This window comes from Peromyscus leucopus, chromosome 6 (genome assembly GCF_004664715.2).
Source record: "Peromyscus leucopus breed LL Stock chromosome 6, UCI_PerLeu_2.1, whole genome shotgun sequence".
In the NCBI taxonomy this organism is placed as follows: domain Eukaryota; kingdom Metazoa; phylum Chordata; class Mammalia; order Rodentia; family Cricetidae; genus Peromyscus; species Peromyscus leucopus.
The window spans coordinates 131347750-131362460 of record NC_051068.1 but is presented as its reverse complement, the minus strand read 5'-3'; the positions used below and the strand labels follow the sequence as shown (position 1 = coordinate 131362460).

At 39.3% G+C, this 14711-nt stretch overlaps 1 protein-coding gene across 1 annotated transcript in view; it reads right to left on the bottom strand.

Moving 5' to 3' along the window:
• The window catches only part of Wls (Wnt ligand secretion mediator), a 113306-nt gene that overhangs the window by 34151 nt on the left and 64444 nt on the right, over window positions 1-14711 (bottom strand). The window contains exons 4-8 of the mRNA XM_028862601.1: window positions 10377-10538; window positions 6507-6643; window positions 3811-3979; window positions 1411-1508; window positions 804-867 (exon numbers count right to left, since the gene is read on the bottom strand). Coding sequence (XP_028718434.1) covers window positions 804-867; window positions 1411-1508; window positions 3811-3979; window positions 6507-6643; window positions 10377-10538 — 630 coding nt within the window. The remainder of the gene's footprint in view (window positions 1-803; window positions 868-1410; window positions 1509-3810; window positions 3980-6506; window positions 6644-10376; window positions 10539-14711) is intronic.

Below are 14711 nucleotides of genomic sequence, written 5' to 3'. Positions count from 1 at the left end.
ACAAGACAAAGTATATTCAAGGGTACATGTCAAGGTACTAGCTGTTACTGAAGAACACAATGCCAGGCTGCCCTCTCACTACAGAGAAGAGACTTTTTCCCTTAGAATATTAAACATGGTGTTCAGAATATTAGATTTTAAAACCAGCATCCTTAAAGGGGATGGGTTAAGACTCATTTTTCTTCACTGAAGTGATGCAGATGGTGATTATAGGGACCAACCAGAACCCTCAGCATTGCTCAAGAACTAATTACTTTAGTATCATTCCCACTGAGCCTGAGGAACTGAAGGTGGTTATCCAGTTAAACTATTGTCAAAGCTTCACACAAAGGCCTGGCTTTACCATGGAAGTCCTGCATACAAGTGACCTCAGACACCAGTTTTCTCACAGAAGGCTTGCACAATGGTGAATTTGGTCCCAAGCTTTCTATAGTAGAATACTCCTTTCCATGCAGGTGACCTTTGTTCTAGGAACCAGAAAGTGCATCCATGGCTTAAGAAGAAGCTGCTACACCTTATAGAATAGATGATTTAGGGTATACTTCAGACAAGAAACTTTGAACTGGATCAAAAACCTATAGCACAGAGAGAGCTTGCAAGCTTCTTACTTTGGTTGCTTTCACCGCCTGAAAGCACAGAGTAATTCTTCTCATTATTTATCTCTAATTGTTGCTATTGGTCTGAGGACCAAAGCCCTGGCTGAGTTCATACATAGAGTATCAACTGAGCCACAGAAAATTATCATGGAGGCCAGGCAGATAGGAAGAGAAAAAGGAAGCCTCAAATTTATCAAGGAAGGATACAGCCAGTTCTGTTCCAACATCTGTAGTCCAGATACTGTAGAAAGGATTTGTAAGTTGTACTCCTCTATAAAAACAAAAACAAACAAGATGGAAAATGAAATACAAAGGCAGTACAAAGCTTTCTCTTAACACCATAACAATGGACGAAGACATGGGGAGTGTGGTAGGGGTGTTGGTGTACTATACTTAGAAAGTAAACTTCAGAGAGTATAAGGGGATGTAGAGTTTTAGAATATTATGAGCCTAAGCACTTTGCATGTATAAAGGGATAAGCCTTTGATTTAATCACAGACTTCATCTGAGGATATGATTTCTTCAATATTTCATCCCATGTACCCCCAACCACCATTCTTCATTTAAAAACTCCTCCTAGAGGCTGGGCAGTGGTGGTGCACGCCTTTAATCCCAGCACACGGGAGGCAGAGCCAGGTGGATCTTTGTGAGTTTGAGGCCAGCCTGGGCTACAGAGTGAGTTCCAGGAAAGGCGCAAAGCTATACAGAGAAACTCTGTCTCGAAAAACAAAAAACAACAAAACTCCTCCCAGAAATATGGAAATGGACACATAATGGCACATTTCATCTTGGAGTGACTCCAATAACTGCTTACCTCTCACACATGTCAAATATGAAGAGGCAGAAGGAGCCAACAGCAATTGGTCCAACTTGCTTCCAATACCCTGCAATGTGATTCCGCTCATGCTGATCCTAAGAAAAAACAAATTGAAGAAGGACAAGAGCAAAGCTATTCCATAGCTGACCTACCATGTTCGGGATAGATCACAGCATTAGAAACAAAAAGATAAAACTCTCAATGCTCACGTCAGCTGAGGGAGAACATTCATCACAAACCCCATTCACTGGGGCTATTAATAAGAATGCACAAAGCAATGTGGGATAACCGAGAATGATTTTAGGAAAACTTTTGGCCCACTTAATAAATTGTTGTTTAGCTGATAACTTTTGTTTATAAATGTAAAACAATCACCAAGGAATAAAAACATTAAGGTTTGTACTTCATTATGTCATTTATCTTCTTATCTTCAACATCACAAGAAACAATTTTCCACCTCCCCCACCTGCTTTCCAGTGAGTGTCTTGAGATACAGCCCAGGTTAGCCTAAAACTCAAAATCCTCCCATTTAATCCTCATGCATTTGCCAAAAGTCCAGCATAAAGTATTCCTTTTGATGGGCAGTGAAAGAAAATGAAGATACATATATAAGAAATATCTCAGCCTCCTGCTGTGGGATGTTCTGTATGCTGTGAATGTGTTGCTCTGATTGGTTGATAAATAAAACACTTATTGGCCAATAGCCAGGCAGGAAGTATAGGTGGGACAGGCAGATGAGGAAAATTCTGGGAGTTTTGGGAATTCTGGGATGAGTGAGGAGATGCCAGCCCACTGTCCAGGGAACAGCATGTAATAGCACACAGGTAAAGCCATGGAACACATGGTGACACATAGATTAACAGAAATGGGCTGAGTTTAAGTGTAAGAGTTGGTCAGTAGTGAGCCTGAGCTAATGGCTGAGTAGTTTTAATTAATATAAGCCTCTGTGTGTTTACTTGGGTCTGAGCAGCTGTGGGACCAGGCAGGACACAGGAAAACTTTTAGCTGAAGTGCCCAGGTGTGGATGGTGGCCTTTACCATTTTACTGTGAACAATCACCCTGGCTGGGGCCCTGATGTCCTTATTTCATTGCCAGGGCATCTCTGCCGGAGAAGCCTTCATGTTGCAAGACTCCTCAGGATGGAATTTGGCTGTGGGTAAATTCCCCTCTTCTGAAACTATTCTCCTGCATAGGGAACTGGCTTCAGAGATTTGATTTTAATGATCAATTGATAATTAAATTTAAAAATAGCCCCTGCACAAGCACTATGGCTCAGTTGATCAAAGATCTGCAACCAAGCCTGACAACATGAAATCAATCACTGGAACGAACCCACACAATAGAAGGAGAGAACTACACACACACACACACACACACACACACACACACACACACACACAAATAAATAAATAAATGTAATTTAAATAAACAATTTTAAACCACCTTTTCTGAAGTTTAACTTGAAAACAAAATTCTTACTGATATAACTGCATCTTAGCCACAATGTAAGGACAATGTCATTTTTATTTTTATTATGGTAATTCAGCCTTGTGGTGATATTGTGTTCCCCAATATATTGTGCACCCTAACAAAATGATCTGGTGTCAGAGAACAGAACAGCCACTAGATATAGAGGCCAGAAAATGATGGCACACACACTTTTAATCCCAGGAAGTGATGGCAGGAAGCAAAAAGGTATATAAGGTGTGAGTCACCATGCCTGGTTATTTCCAGTGTGGCTTTGAACTCACTGAGATCCAGATGGATCTCTGCTTCTGGAATGCTAGGATTAAAGGTATGTGTGCCACCATTTTCTGGTTTCTATATCTAGTGGTTGTTCTGTTCTCTGACCCCAGATAATTTTATTAGGGTGCACAATATATTGGGGAATACAATATCACCACATAGTCTCTTAAAATAGAATTTGAGGCCATGCAAAGAGGTCAGTATCTTGGGTAATAGGGGTCACTAGGTTACTTGGTCAAGCACACATTCCCTGGTGGTTAGCCTGCTCTTAAGGCTGGGGCAAGCAGAAGAGAAGTCAAAGGACAAGAAATAAAAATAATGATAAATTTCATATATTTCTCTTCCAATAAATCATTACATTTTTTTCTAAAATAAAACAAACAAACAAAAAAAACCCTACTATACATTAAGACTTTCCACTACATTTCACAAAAAAAGGGGCCTGAAATTAGAGCACTTGCCTCAAAACACTCACCAAGTTACTAGTGAAGAAGGAATGTGAGTCTGCAGCGATAGAATTCGAACTGTGGCCTCTCATTTCTTTTTACCTCCCCATAGCTTAAGAGAGGCATAAACAGGCAGGCTTCAGCTCAGCAACCCTCTCAGAGCATCTATGAACACACAGATGTCCCTTCCCCAGGAGTTCTCACCATCATGTGCTCGCCACAGAAGATGATCCAGAAGGAAAGAAGCATTGCATAGAAGATGCCCTGTCGGATGTCACCAAATAACAGCATCCAGGTCCAATCAAATCCGATGGAAAACCATTCCACAGGGATATTGATAAAGGTCATGGAAATCCCAAGGGCAAAGATGACTCTGAGAAAATACCCAGAAGATCCAGGTTACTCTGGAGGGCAGACTTTAAACATCTGAAGCCAATTTTGAGAACTGAGATGTTATTTATTCAGACTTTAGCCAACTGATCAGTTTCTTAGCATTCATTATAAGTTTCTACCCTGGGATACAAAATGTCCTAGTTTGCATCTCTGGAAAATGAAGGCGTTTCACACTAACTTCTGTATAACTAAATAGAGCCCCCTGAGAGATACACAGTTTAACCCCATTGCCTTCTTAAATACATATGCTTTAGTATAATTGTACTATCTTACATCTTTATAATATCACTGACCCAATCATTAAGAATATACAACATTAGTCATTATTGTGATATCCTTGGTAAGTGTTAATTGTGTAAGCATATTTTGTTTCAATAAAAACTATACAACTATACATAAATACAACTGGCTACTTGTTTTGCTTTTTCTCCACTATACTATTACTTGCCCCTTATTTATTAAAATACCATTCTGATTTATTTAAACAATTTTCATATTCAAAAGATACATATGCTTATAAGCCATTAACAATGTACCAAGAATACTGTTAAGGATACATATACAGATATGAGAAAGACCAATGTTTTCACTCATGGAACTGCATTTAATGGGAAAGACAGATAAAGAGGCATTAAAATAAGTTGGTAAGCAACATCATCACAGTTTAGAGGTTCAGAACACCACCAGGATTGCTGCTTACAGAGATAGAAACTAAGTGCTGAAAGAGTTGAGGAAATGAAGGTGAAAAGGGCAGAGAGAAGAGTCTAATGGATGTAGAGAGGCTTGGAAGAGGCAGAAATATTTACAGATCTACATGTAGCACATCTTAGGAAATGATAGGACATGAAAGCAGAGAAATAAAATAGGAATAGCTCATGAAGAAACTTATATAAAGCCAATAAAAATTAAAATAATATAATTATACCATTCATTCACTTAACAAATCATAACTTAAAGTTATAAAGAAAGATAAAAATAGAAAGAGGATGGAGAGTGATTTACACAGGGAAATGGAAGGCGCAAAACAAAACACTGCAATGAGAAACATCAAAACAGGGTTTAAAGGAAATGAAGTATTAAGATACTGGGAAGTACTATTACAGATACAAGATCAACAAGTTCAAAAGCCCTGGGGTAAAAACCTAGAATGTAAGGCATTTGAGCACCATCACAAGTGCTGCAGAGAACAGGAGATAAGATCCAATGGAGTTTATAGGACAAGGGGAAGCTAGTGGGGAGCTTTCAGCAGAGGAGTGGAGTGATCTTACTGACACTTAAAGGGAACACAGATGATTTTGGTGAAAAGATTGTAGTAAATAAAATAGTTCAAGGAGGTGCTTCTAATAAGCCAGCTGAGCAATGATTTGGGTGATCAGATTAGGGTGGTAGCAATGGAGACAGTAAGATTTCACAGGGATTGGATAGAGGTGTGAATATCAAGTAGAATACTAAGTGGCCTCCTTCTTTTCAGTCCAGCAGGTAAAAAAGAAGAGTTGTCTTTCATTAATATGGGGAGGCCTAGGAGAGCTATAGGTGGCAGCAGAAAGTAGTCAAGTATTCTTTGTATTACATTTTTTTTTCAATGTAAGAGAAGATATTAAATAAATAGCTCAGATGTTTGTATCTAGAGTTGGGAGAGGTTAAGACAAATATGTAAAATAAGAATCATCACACAATAAGTTTTTAATTTCCAGAGATCACTATGGAAAAAGCAGAGCTAATAAAGAAAATAAGTCCAAAGTCTCTGCCCTGGCTCAATGGTGTAAGAGGCTAGAAAGATGCAGAAAAGTAATGAAGACTAAGTGATGGCCAGAAAAGGAGACTAACAAGCAAAAACCAGTAAGGCTGTGTGAAGAAAAGAGGGTGATCAGTTATGCAGAATGCTGCTCATGAGTCCAAGGAAGGTGAAGACTAGAAACCAAACATTAGATTTGGACTGTGGAGGTGATTCATGAGACTGTAAAATGCCACAGTGGAGATCAATCAATATTAAAGTGGAATCAAGAGAAAATTGGAGCATATATGTGGGCAGGATTTTTGAGGATTCTTGCAAAAGGAGAAAAATGGCATGATTATTTCAGAAGAAAGCACTTTCTCATGATATAGCATATGTATTTGTAATATTAATAGAAATAAGACAGCAAAAAAAGGAAATGTTGATGTGAGAAAGAAAAAGACAATATCTACAGGAACATCTTCCTGTGTGTGGGAGGGTTTGAATTCAGTTGAGAGTGAAACAGTTCATCCACTAACAGAGAAAGGTCCATTAAAAGAGAAATTTGACTATGGGGAAGAACAGCAAAGACAGCAATGTGAGGAGGAGCACTCTGAAGATGTAAGAATAATTTGTACGTGAAATCTGAAGGAGACACAGAGTTCATGATGACTCTTAATCAGTTCACTAGCTGAAGTCACACACTGGCTTCTTGAATCAGACACACAAAATAGGAGTATGGCAGATTATAGGAAATTAGCAATTTCTAAGTGTGATCTGAATCAGTTCTTACTTTTCCAGGAGCACTGGGGGTCTTGACATCATAGTGATCCTCCTCCAATACCACACCATAATGATGAAGATGCTGGGTGTGAGGAAGGTCTTCATAGCAAACCACACCTTAGTGAAACCTCCATTTTGATGGATTCCCTAGACAGAAACCAATTATAATTTTGGAGATGAATATACATTAGTGTTATTTTTATACAACTAAATACAGATAAGCAAACAGTTTGCCTACTCAAAAGTGTTCATAGTCACAGAAGGTATTGCCCTCATATACCCCTTGTTTCCTCCTCAGATATCATAGTAATACACTGAAAAATCATAAAAATGGGCCATGCTATACCAAGGGATTGACTAAGAATATAATCAAAGATTTTTCTGTAGGGTCTTCATTCAACATTGGAGATACCACATAGGTCCAGTAAGCAGTATTGGAAAGCAAATTCAAATTATGTTCATAACATGCCATTAATTGAAAAAACAAAAGCAAAAAGCACAAGTCGCCGGGTGGTGGTGGTGCATGCCTTTAATCCCAGCACTCGGGAGGCAGAGCCAGGCAGATCTCTGTGAGTTCGAGGCCAGCCTGGTCTGAAAAACGAGGCAAGGCACAAAGCTACACAGAGAAACCCTGTCTCGAAAAACCAAAAAAAAAAAAAAAAAAGCACAAGTCTGTGGTGGTATTGGGTATTGTGTTCCCCAAAATATTGTGTACCTTAATAAACTTATCTGGGGTCAGAGAACAGAAAAGCCACTAGTTAGGCAGTGATAGCACATGCCTTTAATTCTAGCATTCCAGAGGCAGAAATCCATCTGGGATCTCTGTGAGTTCAAGGCCACATTGGAAACAGCCAGGCATGGTGACTCATGCCTTTAATCCCAGAAAGCAAGCCTTTAATCCTAGGGAGTGATGGTAGAAAGCAGAAAGGTATATAAGGTGTGAGGACCAGAAACTAGAAGCATTTGGCTGGTTAAGCATGTGGCTGGTTAAGCATTCGGCTGGTTAAGCATTCAGGCTTTTGAGCAGTAATTCAGCTGAGACCCATTCCGGATGAGGACTCAGAGGCCTCCAGTCTGAGGAGACAAGATCAGCTGAGAAGTTGGCCAGGTGAGGTTAGCTGTGGCTTGTTCTGTCTCTCTGATCTTCCGGTGTTCACCCCAATAACTGGCCTCGGGTTTGATTTTATTAATAAGAACTTTTAAGATTCCTGCTACACAAGTCATTACAGATAATTGTTATGCTTCTCTGTATCTTTTAATTTGATTTTTAATTTTCTTATGCACATCTGAATGAGTTTTGATTTAAAATGTGGCCTCTTTATGCTATGTTCTATACCCTTCATTAAACAAATAACATGGAAAGAACTTAAATCATCACTGTTCTCACTAACATTTGTGACTCATGGTAAAAACATGTTAATTATTCTTATCTTGCTTGTTATGCAATCAAGATCATACTATGACCTTAGAAGTAACAACAATAATTTTATGTGATCTTAAGACCAATTAAGGAATTACAAAGCCCGCCACATCCATGGAGAGAGGCTAAGGCACTGAACTCCAGTTTCAGGTTGCCTGTGCCAGGACCCTGGCATGTTGGCATGGTTGTCTGTACCACCATGTGAGCATGAGCAACAGGAAGCTGCAGCGCATCAGGGCTGTGCTCACTCTTACACCTTGAGCAATAAACAAAGTAAAACAGCTGCTTCTACTTATTTTTCTTTTCTCCATATGATTTATCTTTTATGTTTTTATTTATTCTTTGAGGATTTCATACAATATGCTTTCCTCCCCCAACTCCTTTCAGATCCTTCCCTACCTCCTGCCCCACCCTACTTTTGATCTTTTCCTCTTACTTAAAAACAAAAACAAGCCGGGCGTTGGTGGCACACGCCTTTAATCCCAGCACTTGGGAGGCAGAGCCAGGCGGATCTCTGTGAGTTCGAGGCCAGCCTGGGCTACCAAGTGAGCTCCAGGAAAGGCGCAAAGCTACACAGAGAAACCCTGTCTCGAAAAACCAAAAAAAAAAAAAAACAAAAACAAAAATCCCACAAAACAAGCAAAAATGGCAAAACAAAAAAATAAAATATGGAGTCTAATCTGTGGTGGCCAACTACTCTTGTACATGAGGCCTGCTCTGGAGTGTGGTTGATATACACAGTGTCTGTCATTTCATTGGTGAAAACTGATTTTTCCCTATCCTACCAAATATAAATAATGAATAGCTTCTTGGCTAGGAGCAGGACTTTGTGTTCACTTCCCCTCTTCAGTGCTGAGATTTTTCTGGCTTTAATTTGTACAGGTCTTATGTGTGCATCTGTCCTGTTGTGTCTGTAAAATTATGTTTCCTTGAAGTTATACACCACTCTAGTGCTACAATCTTTCCATCCTCTCTTCCATAAAGACCCTTAAGCCTTGAGAGGAGGGATAAAGACACCCATTTAGAGGTGAGCATTCCAAAGTATCTCATTCTCTAAATGTTGTCTAGTTGAGGAGCTCTGTGTTAATTACTATTTACTGCAAGAAGACACTTCCCTGATAAAGGTTGAATGATGCACTCATCTATAGGTATAACAATATCTCATTAGGAACCTTTTTATTGTTATGTTCCTTTAGCAGAATAACAATAGTAGGTTTTCCCCAGGGCCCATGTTATATTCATTCTCAGGTTCTTGGTACCATTAATAGTATCAGGTATGTGTGCCATCCAATGGAGCATGCCTTAAATCATAAGAAAGTAGTTAGTTATTCATATAACATTTGTGCCACTATTCCACCAGTGGACATATCTTGCAAGAAAGGCGTTATTGTAGCTTGCTAGTTGAGATTGACAATTAATTTTTATCTTCCAGTACTATATATAGCACCTTCTAGCACTATGAATGCTAGCCAGTAGGGATGAGGCTTCAAATTGAAAGTCAGCTAAATTATTCCATGTTCTCTGTATGTAGATGTTGAATTATCAGTCTAAAATTATGGCATTTTGGTAATCTTAACAAGAAGACAACTTGAAATACTAGGCACAGAGATGTACAACTATCCAAATTGAAGAGAATAAGATGTTGAACTATCAGCCCTAAAGGAAAATGGACCATACCTCTCTTCCTATGTTTCAGAGATCATTTCAGAAGAGGGGGCTGAAAGAGCCAGAAGAGGTGGATAACCTCAAGAAAGCAGCAGCTGGGCACAGCAAGGCAGCTGTACCCATGAACTCATAGCAGTTGTCAGAGAATGCACAAAACCTGTACAAGCCTGACCAGACCAAATCACAGCATGGAGAGAAGAGTTGGGCACACAACCCTACTATTAGCCACAGAGCAATTGGCAACTTAGAAACTGGGGAAGGAAGGATGGTGTTTTATGTAAGAGTGCAGTCCTTGGTAAGTCAACCAAGCTCCAATGGAAGACCATATACCCAATAATATTTTGGGTAGCACAAATTGGTCTTGAAGGTGTTTTGGTTTGGTCTGGTTTGGTTTGTTTTTTTCATGGCACAAAGTTGGGAGGATAGGATCCAAACATGGATCTGGATAGAGTTGGGGGGCCAAATATGATCCAAATACATTATGAAACTCAAAAACTCTTAAAGAACTCATTAAAATATTAATATTAAAAATCATGCATACAATTAAATGAATCAATGCAAATCATTTTAATTTAGCATTTTGACCATCATGGTTATGTTGTTATTCCCAATTCTCAGATAAAGCATACAGGTGGCAGGACAAACAAATAGTTTCCTTCCCACATGCTTCCAGGGACCCATATGTGCAAAGAGATGGAAGAATTAAGACAGAGCTCTTTTAACACATATATAAATACTGTATTCTTGACTGCTGCTTCAAGGGCACAATCTGTTGGTTCAGTTACACTTACTTACCACCAACCGAATATCCTTTATCTCCCCAATCCCAACATTGATTTTCTTCTTTTCATTCACTGGTAGCCGGATATTTAGAAGGTAGTACTTATGAGCCACTGACCCAATTTCCATGAAAGGAAGGACATCACATTCATAATAACGACCTTCATGCTCTAGAGTCTGGAAAGAGATTAGATGGTTTGAGGCAGATTACTATTTACAAGATTATATGCATTCATTTGCATTGAGCTCATATCATTAATTTTTAAAATGCTAATGTGTTAAGGTGCACATTAAAGGCACAGATCTACAAGGAATCCTGGAATCATGGTGTCCACTGAACTACTTCACAGAAATGGAGGGAGGAAGAGAGGGAGAGGGAGAGAGGGAGGGAGGGAGGGAGGGAGGAGAGAGGGAAAGATGGAGAAAGGGAGAGACAGAGAGAGAGAGAGAGAGAGAGAGAGAGAGAGAGAGAGAGAGAGAGAGAGAGAGAGAAGAAATCAGCTCCATTTGTCCATTTGAAGTAAAACCCCCCAAAAAATTAGGTAAAAAGTAGAGATCTCTTCGGTCCTTTGATACCTTTCTCAGACCTAGAATCCACATTAGAGCTTTACATCAGACTGCTCTGTGGTCTACTATTTTAGGGAACTCCTAAGAGACCTCCAAAGACTCCTTGTGTGTCCAGGAGGAAAGCCATTGCTGAAGTCCATCACAATCTTAATGATGGCTAATTATTTTCACAGTCAAATATAAAAAGTTAAAATTATCTTCCTCTTATTGATCTAACCCCCCTCCCCCAATAAATAAGTAAAGCAGCAGTACATTTGTGCTGGAGAAATGGCACCACAGATAAGAGCACTTGCTGTTCTTGTAGAGGACTCAAATTCCATTCTCAGCATCCACACAACAGCTTAACTGATTATAACTTGAGTTCCAAAGCACCTTATTCTGGCTTCCATGTACTGTGTGGGTGTTTGAAGAAAATGGCCTCCATAGGGAATGGCACTATTAGAAGGTGTGGCTTTGTTGGAGTAGGTAAGGCCTTGATGGAGGTAGTGTGTCACTATGGGCTGAGCTTTGAGGTCTCCCATGCTCAAGCCATGCCCTGTGCCTGCAGATCAAGATGTCGGACAGTCAGTGTCTTCTTTAGCACCATGTCTGCCTGAATGCTGTCATGTCCCACCATGATAATAATGGATTAACCTCTGAAACTATAAGCCAGCCCCAATGAAATGTTTTCCTTTATAAGAGTTGCCATGGTCATGGTGTTTCTCCAAAGAAACAAAAACCCAAACTAAGACAGACTCCATGCAGGTGGTATACTTACATACACACATAAAAAATGCTCATACATGTAGCTAGAGTTTTCCTGCCTTGCCCACAGTCAGGACAAATCTTTGTCACCCGCCAGTCCCACAGCAGCTCAGACCCAACCAAGTAAACACAGAGACTTATATTGCATACAAACTATATGGCCGTGGCAGGCTTCTTGCTAACTGTTCTTATATCTTAAAGTAACCCATTTCTAGAAATCTATACCTTGCCACGTGGCTCGTGGCTTACCAGCATCTTCACATGCTTCTTATGCTGGCGGCATCTGGCAGTCAGTCCTTCTGCCTTCCTGTCCTTTTATTTCTCCTCTCTGTTAGTCCCGCCTATCCTTCCTGCCTAGCCACAGCCGATCAGGTTTTATTTATTGATCAATCAGAGCAACTTGACATACAGACCATCCCCCAGCACAGCCAAGTGCAGACCATCTCAGACACCTGCACTCAGGCCCATGGTCCTAATCATCCTCTATGCGGACCTGCTGGGTAACGCCACAAAGAACCCAAGAAGGGCTCCCACAGGACATACAGAACATCCCACAGCACATACATATAAAATAAAAATGTCTTTAAAAACAAAATAGAGAGAGTTGTATACAGTGCCTTGAATGATGGGATTAGTTTGCTAGAGATGCTCCTTCAGAATTTTCTGCACCCAACCTGAACCTCCTAACAACCCAACAGCCAAAATGGCAAGAGACAGCTGAAAATTTAACTAAACAGAAATTTAGCCCAATACCTAAGAAAGCCTCTTGAACTTCCTAACAATTTAAGACTTTGTGGTAGTGGGGAAATAAATTCTGTACACATCTCAAGGCATCCTGTGTATGTGCCTATTAAAGGTGGGTATGGGAGGTGAACATGGTGTGCAGAAGTATGAGCTGTAGCAGGCAGAGATTTTTTCCAATTAAGTAACTGGAAGTCTGCCATTAATATCAGATCTACACTCAGGAAAACTTGATGTGTCCTGAATAAGTGAATAGAGGTGAATTATTTCTCATTCCTAGTTCCAAATTGTTTCATGTGGTGTTAATAATTTGTAAAATTAGAGAAAAACTAGTATAGAATCCAGTGAGAAGATGAGCAGGAGTCTATAGTTTAGCATAGAAAGAATTCAGCACCTTCTGTAATGGTGGCAGGGCCTCTTTACTGGACAGTCAGGATATTGTACTAATCCTGAGTATAATGAACAGGAGACACTTATAGATGAGGTGGAATAAAACTGGCAAATAAACAGTTCATGCACTTCTACTTTTTTTTGCCCTTCCTTGCCTAGTCAAACATGACTAGTCAATCCCTTTCCAGCCTAGACATGCATCAGTAATGAATCATGAAAACTTCTCTTTTAAAGTATGAGGGTTTTGTCAGACATCACCAGTTGATTAGTGGTGGCAAATAAGATTTTAAAAGTAAAATAATTTTGTGTAAAGAGTTCTGCTTCTTTCTAAATTATGGATGCATATTAGAGGATTCTTCCTATATAAATGGTCTCTCTGCCCTTGAACTCCTGTTTCCTCCTTCACTTACAAATAAGTCTAGAAATACAAATCTGTAGGAATTAATGGAAACAAATTTCAAGCTGCTTAGCAGGATTAATGTCAAATTCACCACATGTAGTTAGGGACTGGAGGGTTTGCTTGTTTCCCTGGTTCCTTCCTTCAATTTTAATGTATTTACTTATTTGTATGTTATGTATATTGAGTACTTTGCTTGCATATATGTATGTGTACCATGCTTTGGTTTTGCTTTCTAAAGTTCTACCTCTACCAGTATTTATAGCTCTTAAGATAAACAATATTCTTATTTTCTCCCCTTTCCACTGCCTCCCACCTGCCTTCCCCTCCTCCCACCCTCCCTCCCCTCCCCTAACTCTGGCATAAGACTGCCTAATTAAGGCAAATTATAGCAGGTAGCAACTTGACTTTTTTTTCTTGACTTCACAATCCACTAGAGACTGTAGAGCTTTAAAGCAATTTCTCATTTAATCTTCAGAATCAAGATTAAACTTTACCATAATCAAAATGTATAGATTTGATGATTCATTTTCTTCACACCTTTCAAAGTCTGATCTCAAAGATAGATTTGAGAAAGAGATCAACACATCATAAAGATAATTAAGCTCCTGTCACTGAGAAGCAGTTACAGGCAGCGCCCCCACACATACCTCCCAATGTGTAAGGAAAAGTGAAAAACGACTTCTTTTTATGTGGATAAAATTTTCTGTATCCAAAAGCCCTAAAACTTATATTTAACCAGGCTCTTCTCTGAAAGATATAACCAACTTACATCAGATATAGGAGGAAAATTTCTTCAACTTCATAAAAAAATCTGAAATATTAACTATGTCTCTATTTTCTCCAGCTTTTAGATCCCTCTCATTTTACCTATTAAATTACCTTCAAGAACCTACACAAAATAATTATTTAAGGCTGTTTAGGAGAGAACTCTATATTTAGACAGTCAGCAAAGAAAGGGTCTGGTATAGGACTTTTCAAGTTTTATTCATTATAAGAGGATGAGTTCAAAGTACACTCAAATGAAGTCTTTGATCCTTTCTCCTATGATTTGAGTCAGGAGTTACTATGGCTTGAATGTCCCTGTCAATAATAATATTGAAATTTAGTTGTTATCATGAATTGGTCATAGCATACTGCTCTCATGAAAGAACTAGTGCTGTCATTGTGAAGATGGGTTAGTAATCAAGAGAAAAGTTTTGCTATGTGAAGCCCATCTCCTCTCCCATATGGGAATGATTACCTTCCTACCATGTTTAGTGTAGCATAAAAGACCTGAACAGATTCCAGTGTCATGCCTCTACAAGTATGAACCAAATAAACAACTTTCTTCTTCTTCTTCTTCTTCTTCTTCTTCTTCTTCTTCTTCTTCTTCTTCTTCTTCTTCTTCTTCTTCTTCTTCTTCTTCTTCTTCTTCTTCTTTTTGGTATTTTAGAGACAGGGTTTCTCTGTGTAGCTTTGTGTCTTTCCTGGAACTCGCTTTGTAGGCTGGCCTCGAACTCACAGAGATC